This window comes from Nicotiana tabacum, chromosome 22 (genome assembly GCF_000715075.1).
Source record: "Nicotiana tabacum cultivar K326 chromosome 22, ASM71507v2, whole genome shotgun sequence".
Classification (NCBI taxonomy): domain Eukaryota; kingdom Viridiplantae; phylum Streptophyta; class Magnoliopsida; order Solanales; family Solanaceae; genus Nicotiana; species Nicotiana tabacum.
The window spans coordinates 1,307,660-1,332,063 of record NC_134101.1 but is presented as its reverse complement, the minus strand read 5'-3'; the positions used below and the strand labels follow the sequence as shown (position 1 = coordinate 1,332,063).

General features: G+C 39.0%; 2 protein-coding genes across 2 annotated transcripts; one reads left to right on the top strand and one right to left on the bottom strand.

Moving 5' to 3' along the window:
• Positions 1-15,049: 15,049 nt before the first annotated feature.
• LOC142176627 (uncharacterized) lies at positions 15,050-16,349 on the bottom strand. Its single transcript, XM_075244683.1, has one exon. It carries the CDS (start codon positions 16,235-16,237, stop codon positions 15,473-15,475), a length of 765 nt encoding a protein of 254 aa, XP_075100784.1. The 5' UTR covers positions 16,238-16,349; the 3' UTR covers positions 15,050-15,472.
• Positions 16,350-22,712: 6,363 nt separating this feature from the next.
• LOC142176659 (uncharacterized) lies at positions 22,713-23,561 on the top strand. The gene has a single exon (XM_075244767.1). The coding sequence runs from the start codon at positions 22,713-22,715 to the stop codon at positions 23,559-23,561; it is 849 nt and encodes a 282-aa protein (XP_075100868.1).
• Positions 23,562-24,404: the final 843 nt, after the last annotated feature.

Here is a 24,404-nt window from a genome sequence, read left to right as displayed (position 1 = left end):
GATGATTTTGTAACAAAAAATAAAATAATGATAGGGTATTTATAGTTGAAAATAGGGAAAAAGTGTAATTATAAAAAGTTTGGGATTAAAACAAAGTTGAGGGGTTAAATGGCTATTTCATAAATAGCCAACGGCTATTTTTGATAGCCCAACGACTATTTTTGACAGTCCAACGGTTTTTTTAATAAAAAAAATAGTCGTTGGGCCCGCTAGGCCCGCTAAGGGATCGGGCCGGTCCCGGGCCTGACGGGCCCAATCATAGGATCGGCCCACGAGACCAGACCAGGCCCACTAAAATCGGACCAAACGGTTCTGGCCCGTTTGGCCCGCGGTCCCGGGCCTGGACCGGCCCACTTGCCAGCCTTATGCTTTACTCTGGGAAGCCAGCATTTAGTGCACATTCAGATCCTATCAGTGCACCACCACTCCAGAGTCACTACAACGGTTATCCGACCCGTTTGGGTCAGCTTCAGCTTTAGCCGCCACGACATCAGGATGGGTGTTATGAGTGTGGGTATATTGGTCACATCAGGAGGTATTGCCCTAGGTTGTCGAGTAACAGATCTCGGCAAGATTCTCATGCCATCATACCGGCACCGGTTGCTTCACCGCCTGCTCATCCAGCTAGAGGTAGGGGTCAGGCAGTTAGAGGTGGAGGTCAGACAGTTAGAGGTGGAGGTCAGGCCGTTAGAGGTGGAGGCCAGCCAGTTAGAGGTCGTCCCAGGGACGCAGTTCAGAGTGGTGGGGCCCAACCCCGATTTTATGCTTTTCCAGCTAGGCTTGAGGTCGAGTCATCTGATGTTGTGATCACAGGTATTATTCCAGTTTGCCATAGAGATGCTTCAGTTCTATTTGATCCATGATCTACTTATTCCTATGTGTCCTCCTATTTAGCTTCATATTTGGTTGTGCCTTGTGATTCTCTGAGTGCTTCTGTGTGTGTATATACATAGGTGGGAGACTCTGTTATAGTAGATCATGTCTATCGTTCGTTTGTGATTACTATTGGTAGTCTTGAGACTAGTGTGGATCTTCAACTTCTTGATATGATAGATTTTGATGTCATCTTGGGTATGGATTGGCTGTCACCTTATCATGCTATATTGGATTGTCATGCCAAGACAGTGACCCTAGCCTTACCGGGGTTACCTCGATTAGAGTGGAAAGGAACTCTTGGTCATTCTATCAGGAGGGTTATATCTTATATGAAGGCTCGGCGTATGATCGAGAAGGAGTGTCTAGCCTATTTGGCTTATATTCGCGATCCTAGTGCAGATGTTCCTTTTATGGACTCAGTACCAGTTATTCATGAATTTCTAGAAGTATTTCCTGCAGATCTGCTGGGGATGCCACCCGATAGAGATATTGACTTTTGTATTGATTTGGCTTTGGGCACTCAACCCATTTCTATTCCATCATACCGTATGGCCCCGCCGGAGTTGAAAGAATTGAAAGAGCAGTTACAAGACTTGCTTGATTAGGGATTCATTAGACCCAGTGTCTCGCCCTGGGGTGCACCAGTATTATTTGTAAAGAAGAAAGATGGTTCAATGCGAATGTGTATAGATTATCGGCAGTTGAACAAGGCTATTATTAAGAACAAGTATCCACTGCCAAGAATTGATAACTTATTCGATCAGCTTCAGGGTGCCAAGGTGTTTTCAAAGATCGACTAGAGGCCTGGTTACCATCAGTTGAAGATTAGGGCATCTGATGTCCCTAAGATAGATTTTCGGACTCGGTATAGGCATTACGAATTTCTAGTGATGTCATTTGGGTTGACAAATGCCCCAACAACATTTATGGATTTGATGAATCGGGTGTTCAAGCCCTATTTGGATTCTTTTGTGGTTGTATTCATTGATTATATCTTGATTTACTCCAGTAGTCGAGAAGAGCATGAGCAGCATCTTCGGAGTGTGCTTCAGACTTTGAAGAATAATCAGTTATATGCCAAATTTTCAAAATGTGAATTTTGGTTAGACTCAGTTGCCTTTTTGGTGCATGTTGTATCGGCAGAAGGCATAAAAGTGGATCCTAAGAAGATTGAGGCTGTTAAGAATTGGCCTAGACCTACTTCAGTTACAGAGATACGGAGTTTCCTGGGTTTGACAGGTTATTATCATCGGTTCGTGGAAGGGTTCTCATCTATAGCAAACCCATTGACTAGACTGACCCAGAAAGGTGTCCCATTTAGATGGTCAGACGAGTGTGAGTTGAGCTTTCAGAAGCTCAAGACTGCTTTGACTACGACGCCAGTGTTGGTATTACCCACAGGTTCAAGATCTTATACGGTGTATTGTGATGTATCTCGCGTTGGGCTTGGTGCAGTATTGATGCAAGATGGCAGGGTGATTGCATATGTGTCGCGGCAGTTGAACGTTCACGAGAAGAATTATCCTGTTCATGACATAGAATTGACAGCCATTGTCCACGCTTTGAAGATTTGGAGACATTACCTTTACGGTGTCTCGTGTGAGGTATTTACCAATCATCATAGCCTGCAGTATCTGTTCAGGCAAAAAGATCTCAATTTGAGGCAGAGAAGATGGTTGGAGTTGTTGAAAGATTATGATATCACCATTTTGTATCACCCCGGAAAGGCTAATGTGGTGGTCGATGCTTTGAGTAGAAAGGTTGTGAGTATGGGAAGTCTTGCTTATATTCCGGTTGGTGAGAGACTGCTAGTTGTAGATGTCCAGACTTTGGCTAATCAGTTCGTGAGATTAGATGTTTTAGAGCCCAGTCAGGTTTTAGCTTGCACAATCGCTCGGTCTTCTTTATATGAGCGCATTAGAGGGCGGTAGTATGATGATCCTCATTTACTTGTCCTCAAGGACACGGTGCGGCACGGTGATGCCAAACAGGTTGCTGTGAGGGAAGATGGAGTTCTGCGAATGCAGGGTCGTATTTGTGTGCCTAATGTTGACGGGCTTCGTGAATTGATTCTTGAAGAGGCGCACAGTTCCAGGTATTCTATTCATCCAGGTGCCGCCAAAATGTATCAAGATTTATGACAACATTACTAGTGGAGGAGAATGAAGAAGGATATAGTTGCATATGTAGCTCGGGGTCTAAATTGTCAGCAAGTCAAGTACGAGCATCAGAGACCTGGCAGTTTGCTTCAGAAGTTAGAAATTCCTGAGTGGAAGTGGGAGCGTATCACTATGGATTTTGTTGTTGGACTCCCACGGACTCAGAGAAAATTTGACACAATTTGGGTCACTATGGACAGGTTGACCAAGTTAGCACATTTCATTCGACTGGCAGTTACCTATTCTTTAGAGCAGTTAGCTGAAATTTACATTCGTGAGATTGTCCGGCTACACGGTGTACCCGTGTCTATTATTTCAAATCAAGGTACGCAATTTACCTCACACTTCTGGAGGGCTGTACAGTGTGAGTTAGGAACACGTGTTGAGTTGAGTACAACATTTCATCCACAGACCGATGGACAGTCAAAGAACACTATTCATATATTGGAAGATATGCTTCGCGCTTGTGTTATAGACTTTGGAGGTTCTTGGGATCAATTCTTGCCACTTGCGGAATTTGCTTATAATAATAGCTACTAGTCGAGCATTCAGATGGCTCCATATGAGGCATTATACGAAAGGCAATGTCGTTCCCCAGTTAGCTGGTTTGAACTGGGAGAGGCTTGGTTGTTGGGTACCGATTTGGTACAGGATGCCTTGGATAAAGTCAAGGTTATTCAGGATCGACTTCGCATAGCTCAGTCTAGGCAAAAAAGTTATGCTGACCGTAAAGTTCATGGTATAGCATTCATGGTTGGAGAAAGAATATTGCTCCTGGTTTCACCTATGAAAGGTGTAATGATGTTCAGAAAGAAGGGAAAATTGAGCCCTAGGTATATCGGACCATTTGAAATTCTTGAAAGGGTGGGTGAAGTAGCCTACAGGCTTGCATTATCACCTAGTTTATTAGCGGTTCATCCGGTGTTCCATGTGTCTATGCTCCGAAAATATTATGGTGATCCGTCCCATGTGTTAGATTTCAGCTTAGTCCAATTGGACAAGGATTTGACTTATGAGGAGGAGCCGGTAGCTATTCTAGCCCGGCAGGTCCGACAGTTGAGGTCTAAGAGTTATCCTTCAGTTCGATTGCACTAAAGAGGTCAGCCGGTAGAGTCATCTACCTGGGAGTCCGAGTCGGACATGCGGAGTAAATATCCACACTTATTCACCAGCTCAGGTACTTTTTCTAACTCCGTTCGAGGACGAACGTTTGTTTTAGAGGTGGAGAATGTGATGACCCAAAATGTCATCTTTAAATTTAATAATTATATCTGTGTTCTAAAACCTCAAAAAGCACTATTTATCATTCTTCGACTTACGTGCACAATCCGTATAATATTTTGGAGAGTTTTTATGTGAAAAATGGATTAAAATGTGAAATAGAGCTTTAAAACTCAACTAAGTTGACTTTGGTCAATATTTTGAGCAAACGGACTCGGATTAGTATTTTGACAGTTTCAGTAGGTCCATATCGTGATTTGGGACTTTGGTATATGCCCGGAATCGAATTCCGAGGTCCCTAGCCCGAGATATGGAATTTTGATGAAAAATTAAAATTTTAAAAGTATAATGATTTTAAGAATTGACCGATATTTGGTCTTGTTTCTATCGAGTACGTATTGTGATTTCGGAGCCCGGTACAGGTCCACTATAATAATTATGACTTTTCTGTCAAATTTGGTGCGAAACAGAGTTGATTTGACATGATTCGAACGTCCGGTTGTGAAAATATAAGTTTTAAAGTTTTCTTGAAACTTTCCCTTGATTTGGTGTCCGATTCGTAGTTCTAGGTATTATTTGGGCGATTTGATCACGCGAACAAGTTTGTATGATATTTTAGGACTTGGGTACATATTTGGTTTGGAGCCCCGAGGGCTCGGGTGAATAGGCTACGGAATGATTTCGAACTTAGAAAAATCTGGTTTTCTGCAACTTCAGGCTTCTGGTGTATTCTTCTTCGCGTTCGCGAAGGTACTTTCACGAATGCGAAGATCAAATTGGACTGGCACATTTTGTGCTTCGCGTTCACGACAGAGGGAATGCGTTCGTGAAGGGTCGAGGTGCAGAGCTTCGCGTTCGTGATCGAAGCCTTGCGTTCGCGAAGGGAAAATGACCGGAGAGGAATTTTGCCTTCGTGTTCGCGAAGGCCAAGCCAGGCAAGCATCGCGTTCGCGAGGTAGCTCTCGCGTTCGCGAAGGGCAATGTTGGACAGCACAAATTTGTGCTTCGCGAACGCGAGGCACTGACCGCGTTCGCGAAGGGTAAAAACCTGGGCAACAGAACTTAAGTTCTGTAAATGGGATTTCGTCCCATTTTCAACTATTTTTAATTTTTGAGCTCGGGTAAGGCGATTTTTGGGCGATTTTTACGGGAAAATATTGGGGTAAGTGCTCCTTATCCTATATTGATTATATCTCATGATTCCATACTCATTTATATCATGAATCCGTGAAATTATGGGAGAAAAAAAATCATATTTTTATAAAATCTTCAAAAAAACGAAAATTTTAGATTTGAAGGTCCATTTGACATCGGAATTTGATAATTTTTGTATGGTTGGACTCGTCTCGGAATGGATGTTCAGATTTCGTAAGTTTTTCGAGATTTGAGACGTGAGTCCCACTGTCAAATTTTAAATGAATTTTGAATTTTAATCCGAAAAATTAGTAAATTCATATGGAATTAATTCCTACAATTTGTATTGAGTATATTGAATTGTTTATGATTATATTTGAGTATTTCGGACACGAATTCACGAGGCAAAGGTTTATTGGATTCTTGAACTTGGTTGCAAAGCGAGGTAAGTGTCGTAGTTAATCTTGACTTGAGGGAATAGAACCCCTGAATTATTTGTTATGTGAATTTCATGTGCAACGATGTATAGGCAAGGTGACGAGTGCCTATACTTTGTCAATTTAATTGGTTGCTTAATTATTTAAACATCTTAAATTATTTTAAGACACGAATTAATAGTTATAATAATTATTTCTCTCATACTCTTGGTCAAATATTAATTCTGAATTCCTGCAATAATTGTTACATGCTTATTTGATTTATGTATCTTAATTTCTACTTGATATTTAGCATATTAAATATTAAACTATCTATTTTCTCTCCGATTTCCACAATAAATTGTTACTTGTCATTGTTTGTTTCATAAATAAATCATAATTATTGTATGCTTGTTGTTTTATAATTTCATATTAATTGTTGTATTTATTGGGACAATTTCTTTTATACGAATTGGCAAATGAATATATTGGAGGAGCGGGTTGCACGCCGCAACGGAAATAAAAATGAATATATATTGGGGGATCGGGTTGCACGCCGCAACAGACTTATTAAAAGTCCATATTGGGGGATCGGGTTGCATGCCGCAACAGACTTGTTTAAAAGTCTATATATATTGGGGGATCGAGTTGCACGCCGCAACAGACTTGATTAAAATAAATATATTGGAGGAGCGGGTTGCACGCCGTAACAGAACTGAATATAAATATATTGTGGGAGCGGGTTGCACGCTGTAACGAAAATTGATTGAAATAATAATTGGTTATGACTGCTGAGTTGGCTTCAACTATTAAAATGCGTTACCTGATTTATTTCTATTATTGTGGTTATTACTATTATTGCGTACATGTTAATGTAAGTGACCCGCCTTAGTCTCGTCACTATTTTGTCGAGGTTAGGCTCGGCACTTACCAGTACATGGAGTCGGTTGTACTGATACTATACTCTGTACTTCTTGTGCAGATTTCGGAGTTGGTCTCAGCGGCGTACCATAGACTTGCTCGGATTTCAGCTATTCAGAGGAGACTTGAGGTATAATTGCACAGCGTCCGCAGTTCTGAAGTCCCCGTCTAGCTTATTTTAGCTGTATGTTTGCTTTCAGACAGCTTTATTTTATTCAGACATGTATTTATATTATTCTAGAAGCTCGTGCACTTGTGACACCAATTCTGTGATAGTATTTAGACATCGCTATTATTATGGATTATTCACTGCATTTCAGACTTTACTTCTGCATTAGTTTCCTTGTTATTAGTTAATTTAAAATTATTTAAAAATGGATAATATTATTCTAAAGTTGGCTTGCCTAGCAAGTGAAATGTTTAGCGTCATCACGGCTCTGATGGTGGAAATTTCGGATCGTGACACTTTTTTTGATCGAACAACGTTGGTCAGTTTTTAGCGGATTTCTAGTAGTGTTTTCTAGTGCAATCAGTTGGTGAACCAGAGTAGGTGGGCTTAGCGGATCTGTAAGTGATCGACATCTCAACATGTCAACTTCTGGCGCTTGATTTTTTTTTTAATCACATATATATGGGGGATAAAAGGGCCAGAATATGTCAAACTCTAGCGCATGATTTTTTCTTTTTATAACATGTAAAAGGGGGAGATGTTTGGTCACTGCCTACAGAGCGCTTCCCGTGTGCGTTGACAGCAAACCGCACTAAGTGAGCAGCCTTTAGGAGTCATCCTCGAGGGCTGGCGTGGACTACTCAGAGGGCGCCGTTTATAATCTCCCTATATGAGTTAGACAACTCTATGAGCAGCGGATAACCTCTTTGTAAGTCATGTTGAGCGCACAATGGAGTTGGAGTCTTGAAATATGCGACAACATGAGTTAGACAACTCTATGGGCAGCGCATAACCTCTTTGTAAGTCATGTTAGCGCACAATAGAGTTGGAGGCTTGAAATATGCGACCGACTTTCCCCGCGAACGATCTTTGGAAACATTGAACACCGCTGACCGCAGTGCCTTTATTGTCTTAGTTTAATTAAGAATGGCCTCATTCACGGGTATGATCAAAAGTTGCAACAATATTTTCGATTTCCCCATGAAAAATCGGCAGAAACAGCCAAGTCAGACAACATTATATCAATGTTACTTGATAGGCATGGTTACTAGTCCCTTACTTGTAAGTTCGTTCTAATTTATTGTAGAAGATCGTGGGTTAACTAGCAAACAATCACACACAAAGCAAATAGAGAAGAAAAATCAACACAAGGATTTAACGAGATTCGGCTAAGCCTAATCCTCGGGGCAGAACCAGAGAGAGTTTTTGTCACGACCCCAAATTCCCTCTGTAAGATGTCGTGATGGCACCTAGTCTCTAAGACTAGGTAAGCCTATCAACGCGGAATAACTTAAATAAACTGAAATTTAATCCTTAACAGTCGAATACATAAGAACTGCAAATTTAACAATTTCAACTCCCAAAACCCGGTAGAAATAAATCACAAGCTTTTAAGAATTTATTCTAAGTGAGTCTAAAGAGAATGAGAAAAACAACATAATAAGGATAGAAGGGGACTCCGAGGTTTGCGGATGCTGGCACATATACCTTGAAGTCTCCGCGTACAGCTAATTCACTGATACCTGGTCTGATAGGAAGTACATGGATCTGCACAAAAAAAAATGTGCAGAAGCGTAGTATGAGTACACCACAGTGGTACCTAATAAGTGCTAAGCCTAACCTCGGTAGAGTAGTGACGAGGTCAAGTCAGGCCCTACTGGAAATAATAAAAGATATGGTGAAAAGTTTAATAATAATAATAATAATAATAATCATAATAATAATAATAATAATAATAATAATAATAATAATAATAATAATAATAATAATAATAATAATAATAATAATAAAATAACTATGAGAATGAATCAAGTTAGTCGTATGTCACAATTTAACTATACAGAATAAGAGCAAATAATACTTCGCGGAAGGAAAACATAAATTTACAACTTTAAAGAAAATCACAAAATAACCAAAGGTAAATGCAACCATAAAGAAATATCAACAACGCCACTCCCAAGGTACCGTCTCGTAGTCCCAAATCATAAATAAATTCATAATATCTCATTTTTTTATATCACTACATGAGCCTTCACAATAAACTTTAAAGAAATCATTTTTCCCGAAATAACATCCTGCGTTTTAGTCAACCTTATCACATCGCATGACTTCTAGTAGTTCCTCTACTAGCCACACGTATCAAGCCACCCTTATCTCACCGCATGCGTTTCAACACTCAAACATTATATCACCGCATGCGTATCAATATCACAATATTTCACAATTTGCACTTCAAGTGCCCAAATATTTTAACTTGCCAAAATAAATCAACAATAATATTTTCCACAATAAGGAGCTCACGGCTCAATCACAATGAGTACAAAAATCTCACAAAATATTCGGGAATGAACAACTCAGCAAAAATAATATTTCACAATTTTTAACACGTAGCCTCAATACCAAATTTAAAAATGTCAACTACTTTATATTAATAATAATTCAATTAAGAAATTCAATCTTCAATTAATGCACAGAATAAAAGAAACAAAATTTCAACTAAACAAGTAAGACAATTAGCAAGAAAATGTCATGCAAATTTCAAAAATATAAAAATAGATCAATGATGATGAATATAACATGATGAAATGATTTAATTAATATGCAACAGTGATCTACACAATTTAAAGATATAACCTTCCATATTTAGTCCGTGTACACACTCGTCACCTAGTGTACACGACTTTCAACACATCACAACAATACTAATCCTAAGGGAAATTTCCCCCCACAAAGTTAGACAAGTCACTTACCTTGAATCTCGCTCAATCAATAGATTAGATACCTTTTCCTCGATTTTTCGACTCCGAATGGCCCAAATCATTCACTATAGCAAATTTCCTTGAGAATTGAATAATGGAGCACCATAAAGCAAACAACGGTACAACAAATGATCTGTTCCAAATGAACGTGCAATAGTAAGCTCCGATCAAAAATTGTCCCGAACTTGAACCGTGACCGGAGTTCGAATAGGAGACTTGTCGGCGACGACCTCGAGCACAGAGTTTTACGGGATTAATGGAAGATTTTTGAGCTGTTTTCTCGACACAAATGGCAGCGATTTGAGCAGTTATTTTTGAACATTTTGGGACTATTTTGTCGGTGTTTTGGGGAGCTATTTTCAGCGTTTCTGGGGCTAGATTTTGCAGCTGGTTTGGGGCTGTTTGATGTTGTTTTTCAGCTGATTTTGCAGGTGATTTTTGCTAGAAAAATGAGCTGTTTTGAGGTCATTTTTTGGACTGTTTTTGGGGAGATTTCGAGATGGAATTTGCAGATTTTAGATCTGGTTTTGCTGGGTTATGGTGATGGAAAATAGGGGTTGTTTTGGGGTTATTTTCAGGTTGGAGTTTGGTGCGTTTCTGGCTGGATTTTGAGGTGTTTTAATGGAGATACAAGGGCTATTTTTGGGTGTTCTTTGTAGAGATTTACATGGTATTTTGAGGGACTTTTGGACTGATTTTTCATGGAGGAAGAAGTTTGCCTTTTGTTGAAGAAAGAGGAGCATACCAGTCTTTTTTTCTTTTTTCCGTTTTTCTCACTCTTCTCTCTTATGTGCAAAGAATGTCCAAATTTGATCCGTTAACTATATGAAACTCACTCGAGGCCCTCGGGACCTCAACCAAATACACCAACAAGTCCTAAAATATCATACAAAGCTATTGAGATCATCAAAATTCTATTCTGGGGTCGTTTACACATAAATCAATATCCGGTCAACCTTTTCAACTTACATTTTTATTTTGGAGACTAAGTGTCTCAATTCATTTCGAAATCTCTCCGGATTTGAACCGACTACTCCTGCAAGTCACATAACAACTATAAAGTACAAAATGAGCAGTAAATGGGGGAACGGGGCTACAACTTTCAAAACGACTGGTCGGGTCATTAAAGTTTTCCACTATGAATGAGAAGAAAAGCACAATACAATCTATATCTAGAATCCCCAACTACAACCCCTATATATAGATCCCAAATAGTCCCAAACCAATAAGAGAAAGGTTTCCCAATTTGACAAATACTATAGGTTTTCCTTTCCCAAATCTATTAGGACAATGGGTTTTCCTAAACCTATAAGGATTATGGGTTTCTTAAAAATACAAGAAAATAATTCAAGCCACAAAATAACAAATCTTCCCCTTGGCTTGAATTCTCTTTATTAACAGGAACAACGTCTCTCTACCTTGCCCTCAGCCCTCACGAGGGCTCTACCCATTATCGCACACATCAACCAAGTCTAGGCAACGCCTAAACTTGTTAAGGGACTCAATCTCTTTAGCCATAGCACTAATCCGTCGATTTGGTTCTGCACCCGGAATAGCTTCTGGATAGCTATAGCACTCATACGCATCAACGGTCTCTCCAACTACCAAAGCAAATCCCAAAGGATCCGTATATCCAAGAAGATTCCTATCAACTACGTTTGCAAACCTTTGTGGTCGGTTGATCACTCTCTTCTCTCTGTCTGTTGCAATGCTATATGGTTGTTGTTGCGCAGATGCATTAATATTATCATTTTGATCAATATTTTTCACCTCCTACACTTCCTCTCCTTTAGAACTACTGGCTGAGCTAGTGGAGATTCAAATTCTAGCTCTATGCGGTCATTGACACCACGATCTGTTTCTGCTATTGCTTTCTCCCTCTGACCGTCCAGTAAGGCAGATTCATTGAGTGTTATATCACTACTGATAATTAGCCCTAGTGTCTTTTAATATGTGCACCACAACCTATAACCTTTCACTCAAGTTGTATACTCTAGAAATATGTACTTTTTTGTCCCCGACTCAAGTTTTCCATCCCTCACATGAGCATAAGCAGGACAACGAAATATCCTTAAATTTGAATAATCAGTAGGCGAACCAGACCATACTATAAAAGGAGTTTTGAACTCAATAGTTGTGGATGGAGATCTGTTGAGAAAATAACAAGTTATATTGATTGCTTCAGCCCAAAAAACCTTGCTAACACACGAGTGTGAAAGTATGCTCTGTGCCCTATCACAAAGTGTTCTGTTCATACGTTCTGCAATACTATTTTGTTATGGTGTTCCGACACAAGGGAGGTGTCTCACTATGCCCTCTCTGCTGCAGAAATTATTGAACTCAGAATTGCAAAATTCCAACCCATTGTCAGTTTGAAGATGCTTAACTTTTCTTTCTGTATGCCTCTCAACCATCGTCTTCCATTTAACAAATATCAAAAATGCCTCATCTTTTGTTTTCAGAAAATACACCCACACCATCCTTGAGTAATCATCAATCAAAGTCATAAAATACCTGGCACCACTCTTGGAGGGAACTCTGTTTGGACCACACAAGTCTGAATGTATATAATCTAACTTGTCTCTGATCTTGTGTTCGACCTTCTTGGTGAACTTTACCCTTGTCTGTTTGCCAAACATACAATGCTCACAAAAATTCAAAAGTTGATTTTTGTACCCATTCAGCAAATTCTACTCACTCAACAAAGACAATCCCTTATAACTTATATGACCAAGTCGCAAGTTCCATAACTGAGACTAATTCAGATCACTTTTCCCATATGCTACAACAGCTTCCCCTTCAACTACACTGGCTTGAAGATGATACAATTTAGAATGCAGTTTGCCCTTCATGAGTACCATGGAGCCTTTACAAACTTTAAGTATTCCATTCTCGGAGTGAAACCCTTGATCATTCAAAGTCGAAAGAGAAATAATATTTCTCTTTATCCGAAGAACATGCCAATACTCAATGTTTCTGATAATTCCATTAAGCATTCTCAATCTAATGTTACCAATCCCCTCTACTGGTAATGGATTATCATCTCTCATGTAAATTGTCCCATTCATTTGCTTGTAAGTTGCAAACCAATTCCTGTGTGGATACATGTGGAAAGTAGCACCAGAATCAAGAACCCAAGAATTCTGCTCATGACTAGAACTCACAGTACAGACTTCCCCTACATAGTCACTGTCATCATAATTATTTCTAGTGTTAACAATCTTTGTCGAATTATCTATTTTCTACTTTCCTCTTTTCTCCTTCATCTTAGGACAGTCTCTCTTGTAGTGACCTTGCTCCCCGCACTCATAACAATTTTGCTTCCTTGCTTTAGACTTTGATCTGGCGGTTGACTTTTCCTGTTAAAATCCTTTTGTTGTGTTCTTTCTCTAATCACAAGGAACTTGCCCTCAATTTTGTTGTCTGGAAAGATCTTTTTCAACTCTTTAGATTTTAGTGCATTACTAATATCTTTCAGTGAAATGCTGTCTTTCTCATATAGCAGCGTATCGGTAAAAGTATCATAAGACGGTGGTAAAGAACATAACACAATCGAGGCCTGATCCTCACTCTCAATTTTGATATCCACATTTTTCAAGTCCATTATAATTGAATTAAACTCATCAAGGTGAGTTTTAACAGGTGTACCTTCATTCATACAGAGATTGTATAACCTATTTTTCAAGTAGAGGCGGTTTGTTAGCGATTTCTTATAATACAGATCTTCCAGCTTCTTCCATGTTGTTGCTGCAGAAGTTTCTCCAGCAATTTTTCGAAAAACGCTATCTGTAACGCTCATGAAAATCTCACTCAAAGCCCTCTCCTTCAGGTTTGCCTTCTTTGTCTTTGTCATCTCTTCAGGAAAATCCTCATTAATTGTCATTCATAACCCTTGTAACACCGGAACGATATAATCCTAATTTTTCATAGACTGAAACTAGAACCCCCGTCAAATTTTTCCACTTCGTACTTTGTTGAAGATGATGAAGACATCTTAACCCTAGATTATATGTAAAAATCCGACTCTTGCTCTGATACTAATTGTTGCAGAAGAACGTGAGTTAACTAGCACACAATCACACACAAAGCAAATAGAGAAGAAAAATCAACACAAGGATTTAACGAGGTTCGGCTAAGCCTAATCCTCGGGGCAGAAGCAGAGAGCGTTTTTTCACTATTAATGAGAAGAAAAACACAATACAATCTATAAAATCTCCAACTATAACCCCTATATATAGATCCCAAATAGTCTCAAACCTATAAGAGAAAGGAATTTCACAAGGACTATAGGTTTTTCCTTCCCAAATCTATTAGGACAATGGATTTTCCTAAACCTATAGGGATTATGAGTTTCCTAAAATACAAGGAAATAATTCAAGCCACAAAATAACATAATTGAATATGAATGTCGTGGTTTAGAGTTACTATTTTCTGTGTCTAAGTTAATATAGCTAATCAATTACAATCGATCACATGATTTATGGAAATAATCAACCACCAATTTTATTCCAGTCGCAGAATTTTACGCAAGCGATATATATTGTTCTATAGCCATAATTTGACTTATAAGTGAATTTGGGTCTGGATTACGTGATGGTTTTGTAACAGCTCAACCCATTAGTAATATTGTCCGCTTTGAGCCTAGGCCCGCACGGCTTAAAAACGTGTCACTAGAGTCTAAGGCCTGTCTACTTATATACCCAGCATCTCTCCCGTGTTTGGTAGATGTAGGATTCGCCTAGGGTGTCATGTCACATACACCCCCTTAGGGACTCAGCGTCCTCGCTAAGGTTTGCCCCACCACCGTTCAAGGTTGCAGGTGGAGTGACTCTGTTACCATATGTAACGGCCTAGTCCACTAGTGATATTGTCCAATTTGGGCCTAGGCCCGCACGGCTTTAAAACGCGTCACTAGAGTCTAAGGTCTGTCTACTTATATACCCAACATTCCTCTCATGTTTTGTCGATGTGGGATTCGCCGTCGATGTGGAATTCACTTAGGGTGTCACAGGTTTTAAGATTCTTGTACCAATTATAGATTTTTCCTGTGGATGTAGTATATGTACATAACGGGAAAAATTATATAGACACAGGATATTTTTTCTTATGAATCAGTGTCGGAAGACACAATTTAATTTATTAAAAATTGTCTCCAACACTGCGCGCTTAAGTACTGATCACAATGTAATTGTTCTTCATAGACAGAACCAAGTTGTTATTCTTAACAATGATTCATGTGTGATGTACTACAGAAAAAGATTATAAAAATATAGCTGGCGATGGGCTAAGGCAAGTGGATTCGGTTTAGTGGCAGATAAAATAGAAAGAAACGACTGACCTTGCGTCGGGAACTAATGAGGGAAAAGCTCAAAGGACATGAAGACAAGGCAGAAATGTCTACAACTAGTGATCAAATATATAACGCCTTAACTGAAAGTACACCCTAAGAATACAGAAAGTTTTCCACTAAAGAAGATGTATAAAATGAACTGGCTATAGAATACTCATGCCTTGTTACGTTCCTCTTGTCTTTGTATAGCAATTCATACATATATTTCGCCTGCGTATAATAGAATACATATAAGAAATCTTATGATGAATGCTTTGTTTATTAGTCCGTTCTTCGATCACCACTTGACAACTCTTTAATTCATATGAAATGTATAATTGGACTAATAAGTGTTGTGTAAAATGCATGCACGTCGATCATCATAAGCCAGCCGCGGGCGTGCATGCAAAAAAAGTCCACGTACGTATAGCCTTATTTATTCTTGACCTTGTTTCTTCTTTTTTTTCCGTTGCATTTATGTTAAATACTTAATTGAATTGGCCGCTCATTGAGTCAATGTTTTGACGCCTCATCTGTTGGTAAAACTGAAGGATGAACTCCTCGGCCTTGGCATCGATCATGTCGTCAGCGCCAATAGCATCGAAGACCTGGTCAGGATCCTCTTCTTCCTCCTCATCATCGAGTTCTTGGAGATTGTTTGCGGAAGCATACTGGCTCATGGTGCCAGAGGAAGTTGAGGCCTCCAGTGCTTGGAGATCGTTTGATGAAGCGTACTGGCTCATGCTGTCGGTAATTGATGGTGCAGCAGCAGCAGCAGCAGGCACATCCAGTGCTTGGAGATCGTTTGCCGAAGCGTACTGGCTCATGGTTCCACTACACGACAAAGCTGAAGGTGATGATGTGGTGGCACAGTAATCGTATGCCGCCGTCTGGGACGGCGTACGACTATTATTGTTGTCCTGGAGATGCAGAGGCCGCATGGACCCCACCAGCTTCTTCCAATCTCCCTTGGTGGATGATACAACTACCTGAGCTGCTTTCTGCTTTCCTTTTGTACGATGGCGCAACACGAACATTGCAGCTTTGAACAAGCCAAATACACCTGGCTTCTTCTTCTTCTTCCTCGTTACGTCATCGGTAAGCCTCTCTCCGTTATTAATGACGCCGTTAGGCTGCAGGGGTTGTTCGACGACATCATTGCGGGTGTCAATATTGTAATTGGAAATTATAGACGATTGGGCTCTGCTGTTGTCTTTGTCAGTTGCTGTGATGGTGAATACGCCTTCCGTCATTCTTTGGAAGAGCTTTTTCCTGATCGTGAGGGTTAATAACGGCGACAACACAATTACCTCCCCTGCAAAATGCAGGTGGAGTTATGGAAAAAGATTTTGGGTGCAATTACAACTGTTCTTATGCTATATATAGGAGAGCCAAAAGGAACCTAGCTAGAATTTCTATGTTGATCCTGGCGTTACTGTCTTGTTGGACAGTTTTACCATTCAATTTAAGCTTGCAAGTACCGAAATGACCGTGCATGCACATTTGTCATAAAAACAACCACAATAATTATGGAGGGAAAATGTACGGCTCTATTCTTTAGATTTTGTAGCTTAAAATTTTCATTCAAAATTAGATCATGCATTTATTCAAAATAACTAAATCGACCAGTAATTGCTTAATTAGGGCAAAACGGTCAAAGGGGTGGATGAGTTTGTGTGGCTGCAGAGGAAAGAGACAACCAACGGCGTCCATTTTCTACAATAGCGGAGCTTTCTCCTCGCCACCGCACAACAATGAATGGTTTTCTTTCTCTGCTACTATTCTTGAAGGCTTTGGATTGTTTAACTTTTTCTTAATTCTACTACTACATAAGAGAATCGAGGAAAGGAAAGAGGAAACATGAGTAGTGTGAGTTCACCCACCACGTATTGTGTGAGAGACTTGTACCAATATCAGTAAGCTATAGGCCCTGTTTATACCTTGGATATATGGCCAAATTTAAACATCGCAAAAATTAAGTCCCACCTTGAGACATAGGTCAATTTCCCTTTAGTTATACTAATTCTTTTGAGCTTTTAGCACAGGCAGCAGCCATATACAACTTAGTCACCGCATTATGTTCAAATTGTCTCCTCGGAGGACAAATATTAGAGGACCTAAAGTGGATCATGCCACAAGGCTGTTTCCTGCATCCCACTCGGCTCTTCTAGTTAAGCAACATAAGTTTCATGTTTTCTTAAAATACGCATTAGATAATTCAACAGGATAGCACATCTGAAAGAAAGTTTGGACGACTCCTATGAAGTATAAGCTGAGACCCATAGTTTTCACCAAATAGAAAAAAGTTTAAGCTGCTAAATTGTGGGCTGTGGCTATTATAATTTGGCAGTCAATTGAAATGGGAAATATCACTGCAAAGTTTTTGATATGTGCAACAGGCCAAGAATCTAATGTCATTTTCATTCTTATTTTTCCCTTTTTAAATGAGGTCTAATTCCAAACTCAACATGATACCATTTCTCAGTATATACTACTCAATAACAAAGTTGTCTCGTAGGTCAAACTAGACCAAACAAGATGAAAGGTAAAGAAGAGTTCAACGGAACAAAAATATGAGAGATATCGTGCAGGAATACATTGCTTGCACACAGGGGCGGCTCAACGAAGTTGGTGACCTAAAGCCAAATTGTAATAAGAGGCCTATTTCACAAAATTCATGTAACAGCGAGACACAAAAGATCTCCTATTCTAATCAATGGGTCAATTAAACATTAGAAAGTAGCTAAATCAAAGAAACAAAGCTTGAAATTGGAAAGCGAAATCTCAAAGTCATGTGAAAGAAGGAGGAAAAATTAGAACGGAAGAGGAAAATAAATATACTACTAACAAGACGGAGATTTATCGCTCTTTACTCACTCATTTGTGCATTCTTAACCAAATATTAAAATTTGGACTCTTAAGGGTAATCGCATAAGATATATACTAATACATAATAGGGATCTTTACATAAATAACCGGTCATATTCACTATTTACTCTTTCTAGTCATATACATAGATTATACATTGATTATATACAATTATTCATATATAATACATCAATTATGCATATGTTATACCTTCATCGGCTATTTTTGATTTAAGTGGTTGGGTGGATAACTATTTAAGTTAATTTTTCTACATAATAAAATAGTATAATATTTTTGGGGCCCTCTAGAATTTGGGGCCCAAGGCAATGGCTTGAGTAGCCTTACCCTCCAGCCGGCCCTACTTGCACACAAGTGTCAAAACAACAGCACCACTCCAAATAAGAAATAATCGATGAACTGAAGAAAAATTCTCTCTCATCAATTATTTGCTATCCGTACAAAATAATTTTTATTCACCAACGGTAACTAAATGCTCTCTTACGGGCGAGTGGTGCTCACGCATCTCCTCATGGAGACGACCGCTAGCACCCTTTCAGCGCGTCCGACTAAGAACTTGAAACCCACAGCTGCGAAAACAACAACTGATGAAGGAATTCCGACCTCGTCCAAATATGTTGCTGCTCTGAAAGCTCCGGCAATATCGAGCCCTAGCTCGAATCGCTATGGAAATCTAGAAGTTAAAGCGATATACTCTACCCACAATGGAATGCCTGCAGTTATCTTCAAAACTAGGGACTACTACAGAGTTATGGCTGAAGAGTGTAGGCTTACAATTGTGGGTAAGTTTCTAAGAACACGACCTCAAATTGAGAAATTAAGATCCAAATTTGCTGAGAAAATCACTGTCAAAGGAAATGTCAAGATTGGGGTGTATGATTTTCGTACTGTATTTCTTGATTTTACCAATGAAGATGATTTCAAAAACGTATGGTATAGGCGCTCCATCAAAATTGAAGGTCAACTGATGTGGCTTGAAAAATGGTCTCCGGATTTTAAGCCGGAGGAGGATTCACCCGTAGTTCCAGTTTGGGTACTCCTACCTGAATTACCATTTCATTGCCACACTTGGCATTATGTTAAGCAGATTGTTAGCCCTACAGGAAATCCTCTATCTATGGATTTGGCCACTGATCATAGGACTCAACCTAGTATGGCAAAGGTTAGAGTGGAAGTTGATCTAACTAAGCCTAAGTTAAACTCTGTGTGGGTGGGCCAAGAGGATGAATCTAACCCCTTGAAAGGATTTACCCAGAAGCTCGAGTATGAGAAAGTCCCCAAGTACTGCAGGCATTGCAAACTACTTGGACACTCTATTCTTCAGTGCAGGAAAGCTGAAAATAAAATAGAAGGAGAAGGAAACAGCAAAGGGAAAAATATAGCTGATGACAAAGACACCAACACCAGCCATTCTGCAGAGAATAAGATAATGCAACATGAGTCTATAAATAATATTGAAAAAGAATATCAAGAAAATGAGGAAAAAGAGCAGACTTTAGCAGATATGATTCAGAGCATTAAAACTAAATGTGGACAAAATAAAGCAAAAGAGGTGAAAGGTAATCCAGCAGTTGTCTCCAAATACCAAAAGAAAAAGAAAAAGAAGGTCAAGAAGATGCCAAAAAAGAAGAGCAATGTACTATTTAAACTTGTCGTATCTCAAGGAAGTAACAGGAAAAGGAAAAAGAAGGCCTACAAATTAAGTCAACATGACATGGAGAATTCTATGGTTAAGGAAACTCAACAGAAAAAGTTGATTCCATCATGTGAAGAAGAGGTGGAGAAGAACAGTGGGAAGGCTAAGGAAGATAATGGTAACAACAATGAAGAAAAAGAGATTAATCCCAACAATATGAATATGAATAATATTAGCAATGAAGGAGAACATGATTCACAAAAGCAGGATGCGAAAAGACAAGGAAGTTCTGATAGTGCAACGACTAAAATAAAAAACCAGGAAGGTATTCATTTAGTTGACGAGCTCAATTACTACAAGGATTTAGAGACAACTAAAGAGGATTCAGAGATGGGCAAAAGAACAACACCTACTAACGAAAATGATACTAAATCTAGAACTATCAGTGATAATAGAGTTGAAGATTCTTCTCAATTACAAGATGAGGTTGATAATGATAAGGATGCGGAATCCGTACAAGTCAGAGGAAGAAGTGAACACAGGAAAAATGGAGGAAGAAGAAGGAAAACAAGAGACAGAACTGTTCCTACCAAAAAAGGAAAGGAACACAAGCAGATCACATCACCCTCTAATATCCATGATTAATACAATCTTTTGGAACATTAGAGGAGTGAGATCTAAAAAAGCTATCCACAGACTCTGAAATATTATCAATATAAACAAAGTGGTCTTTGCTACTGTTTTAGAACCACTTGTTGATAATAAATAAATTGATGGTTATAAGAAATTCTTAGGTTTCCAACATTGCATAGCTAATACCAATGGTAAGATCTGGTGCTTCTAGAAGTATTTAGATCAAGTTGTGATTATTGCTAACGATGATCAGCAGATCTCCATTAATTTCAAACAATGTGATGATGACATAGGTACATGTATAACTTCAATTTATACTAAATGTACTGCCTTAGAAAGGAAGCTCCTGTGGGACAGTGTTGAAGACATTTCCAATCTAGTCTAGTCAATGGTGCATTGGATGTAACTTTAATATTATAATGGACCCCAATGAAAAGCTGGGAGGTAGGCCTCACAGAGCTCGCATAAGCCTTCACTTTATTAGCACCATGGAAGTTTGTGGTTAAACAGATATTGGTTATGTTGGACCAAGATTCACTTGGTGTAACAATAGAAGGCAGGCTTGATAGGATTCTTGTAAATGATCAATGGTCCCAGAATCTCCAGAATCTCCAATATAATATTGTTAAGCATTTGGTCAAGACTGGTTCTGACCACAGACCTTTGTTGATGAAGAGCCACAATGATCAACACTCTAGCATCAAGTATTTCAGATTTTTAAACTTCTGGACAAATCAAGAGGGTTTCCTTGAGATAGTTCAAGAAACATGGAATATGCAGGTTGAAGGTAATGCTATGTGGAAATTACAGTGTAAGTTGAAGGCCCTGAGCAAGAAACTTAGCAACTGGTCCAGAAATATTATTGGTGATGTGAACGAAAAAGTTAACAGCTGGGAAGCCAAGGTCCATATACTCGAAGAGTTAGACATCATAAACAACAATGAACAAGGGATGGAAGAACTTAATAAAGGCCATGCCGAATATATTAGGTGGTTGAGTATGCAAGAATCCCTTCTTAGGCAGAAAGCCCAAATCAAATGGTTTCAAGAAGGTGATTATAATAGTAAGTACTTCCATAGTGTTCTCAGGGACAGAAGAAAGAAGTTACAACTATATAGAATCAAGAACCACAGAGGAAGATGGATCCAGGGAGAAGACAAAATAGCTAGAGCTGCCATTAGGCACTTTGAGAAATTGTTTAATTTGAAACAACCTACCTGTAATAGTAGACTATTGGACTGCATTCCATCGATCGTGAAATATGAGGATAATGTGGCTCTTACTAGATTGCCCAATGAAAAAGAAATCAAAGATGTTATTTTTAGTATGAGTTCAGATAGCTCTGCTGGCCCTGATGGCTATAATGAGAAGTTCTTCCAATGTTGCTGGGAGATTATTGAGCAGGACATAATAGAGTTTATTTTTGAATTCTTTAGGGGAAATAGGCTCACCAAGTTCTACACTCATATTTGCCTCGCCTTGATCCTTAAAGTAGAATCACCCTCTACATTCTCTGACCTGAGGCCTATTAGCTTTAGCAATTTTACCAACAAGATTATATCTAAGATTATTTCTAGAAGGCTTAACCCTCTTCTTTCTAATCTCTTTTCCTTTAATCAAAGTGGTTTTGTTACAAGAAGGCTAATTACTGAGAATGTCATGATGGCTCAGGCGATTATACATGTTATATCCAAACCTAACACTAGAGGGAACATAGTAATGAAGTTAGATATGGCCAAGGCATATGATAGAATGTCTTGGTCATTTATAACTTTCGTACTTAATAGGTTTGGTTTCGCTCAGAGCTGGATTGAAATCATAGAGAGACTGATCTCTGAAGTGTGGTATTCCATCATTATAAATGGCTCAAGAAAGGGATTCCTCACTTCCTCCCAAGGGCTTAAACAGGGAGATCCTCTTTCCCCTTCTCTGTTTATTTAGCAGCTGAAGTGTTATCCAGATCTTTGAATAAATTACACACTAATAAAAACTTTATTCCTTTTTCTATGAGTTGCAGGGGACCTCAGGTTAATCATCTGGCATATGCAGATGACATAGTCATTTTTAGCAGTGGTAACACTAAGTCAGTAAATCTCATCATGAAGCAGATCAAGAATTATGAAAAAGCCTCGGGTCAAAAGGTCAATGATAATAAGAGCTTCTTCTTAACCAGTCCAAAGACTAGCGCTTTCAGAATCAATAGGCTGAGATGTTGTACTGGATTTATGGAGAAGAGCTTTCCATTTACATATCTGGGTTGCCCTTTATATATATGGAGGAAGAGAATCAGTTATTTTGATGGTATGATCGCTAAGGTTGTCAAAAAACTTAATGGCCGGCAGGGTAAAATGTTGTCTCATGGGGGGAGAATGGTTCTAATTAAGAGTGTTCTGCAGTCTCTTCCTGTTTATAGCCTTTCTGCAGTTTGCCCTCCAAAGAGCACTCTGAATCTTCTCGAGAAGTACTTTGCCAGATACTTTTGGGGTTCTTCCCGAGACAAGAACAAATACCATTGGAGCTCATGAAAAAATTTATGTTTCCCAAAGAATGAAGGTGGAATTGGCATAAGAAGCATGGAGGATATCTCTAACACCTTAGCAATAAAAAGATGGTGGAGGTTCAGAACCCAACTATCTCTCCTGGCAGAATTCCTCAACGCTAAGTATTGTTCTAGGAGTCATCCCGTATCTAGAGCCGTTAATAGTAAAGATTCCCAGATTTGGAAGAATATGCTTCAAGCGAGAGACAAAGCTGAGTGTAGAATTCTATGGAAGATCAATGCTAGAGATATTAACTTTTGGTGGGATAGCTGGACAGATAATGGAGCATTAGCGAAGCTGGTACCTCAAGCTCCTGGGAATTCCAAAAGTACTGTCAGTGATTTTCTTATTGATGGAAGATGGAACATGGACAAGATTAGAGAAGCAATCCCAGAACACCTGGCTCAACAGATCATGCATATTGAAATTGGAGAACCTGATCAACAAGACTATGCAATATGGAAAGACACTGAAGATGGGAAATACTCAACCAAGTCGGCATGGTCGACAGTTAGACATAGCAAGCAAAAGAATCTGGAGTTGAATAAAGTGTGGCACAAATCCATTCTATTTAAAATCTCATTCCTGGTATGGAGACTTTACTTGAGAAAGTTACCATTCGATGAAGTTATTGCAAATTTTGGGAATCACATGGTATCCAGATGCTTTTGCTGTCAAAGAACACAATGTGATTCCATCCAACATACCTTTATAGAGGGCGAGGCTGCCTGTCATGTATGGAAATATTTTGGAGGGCCTTTTGGTACCACCCATCATAATAATTGGGATATTAGAAGAGTGCTCAAACAGTGGTGGGATATAAAGCCTAAGAATGAAGTACACAGGCTAGTTCTTCAAGCTATGCCAGTGATTATTAGTTAGAAAATATGGAGGAACTGGACTTCTTGCAAATTTGGTGATAAAAAAAGATTTGTTAGAGTTAAAATGGAACAACAGATCGTTTGGATTATTAAAGCTACTCTACAAACTACCTTTCCAAAAATTGAACTTCCTGGAACTTGGATCCCTATTTGTGACATGGTGGAGAAGTTGAAGCCAGTAGTGATTTGGAGGCAAGTAAATTGGATTAAACCTTTACCAGATATGGTAAAGGTCAATACTGATGGAAGTTATGTTATGGAAACTGGCAGAGCTGGTATAGGAGGTGTGGTCAGAAATGATAATGGAGAACTAATCATGGCCTTCTCAGTCCCTGTTCAATCCAAAAGCAACAATCTAGCAGAGGTTGTTGCAGCTAAACATGGAGGAGAATGGTGCATACAGAATGGGTTCAATAGATTCAACCTGAAGATGGACTCTTTGATCATCACTAATATGCTCCTTAATATGGATACTAGTAACCTTAAGCTCAGGAAACTTATCAGAGACACTTATAAGATCATTCAAGAAGCAGAGTTGATAATTTCACATTGTTACAGAAAAGCAAATCAAGTGGCAGACTTTCTTGCTAAGATGGCTTCCTCAAGTGGAAGTAGTACCTTCTATCACTCTTTTCAACAACTTTCGAAAGAGGTGAAAGGAATTTTTCAACTTGACAAATGGCAGTTACCTAACATAAGAAGAAGATATGACAAAGCCAATTTTTTTGTTAGTTGAATTATACTTGGGAGATATGGAAGTGTTCTTGTATAGAGAAGTCTCTTCCATATTATCTTTTGAAAACTTAAAAAAAAAAGGTCATGAAGGTTACAAGAAAAAAAAAAA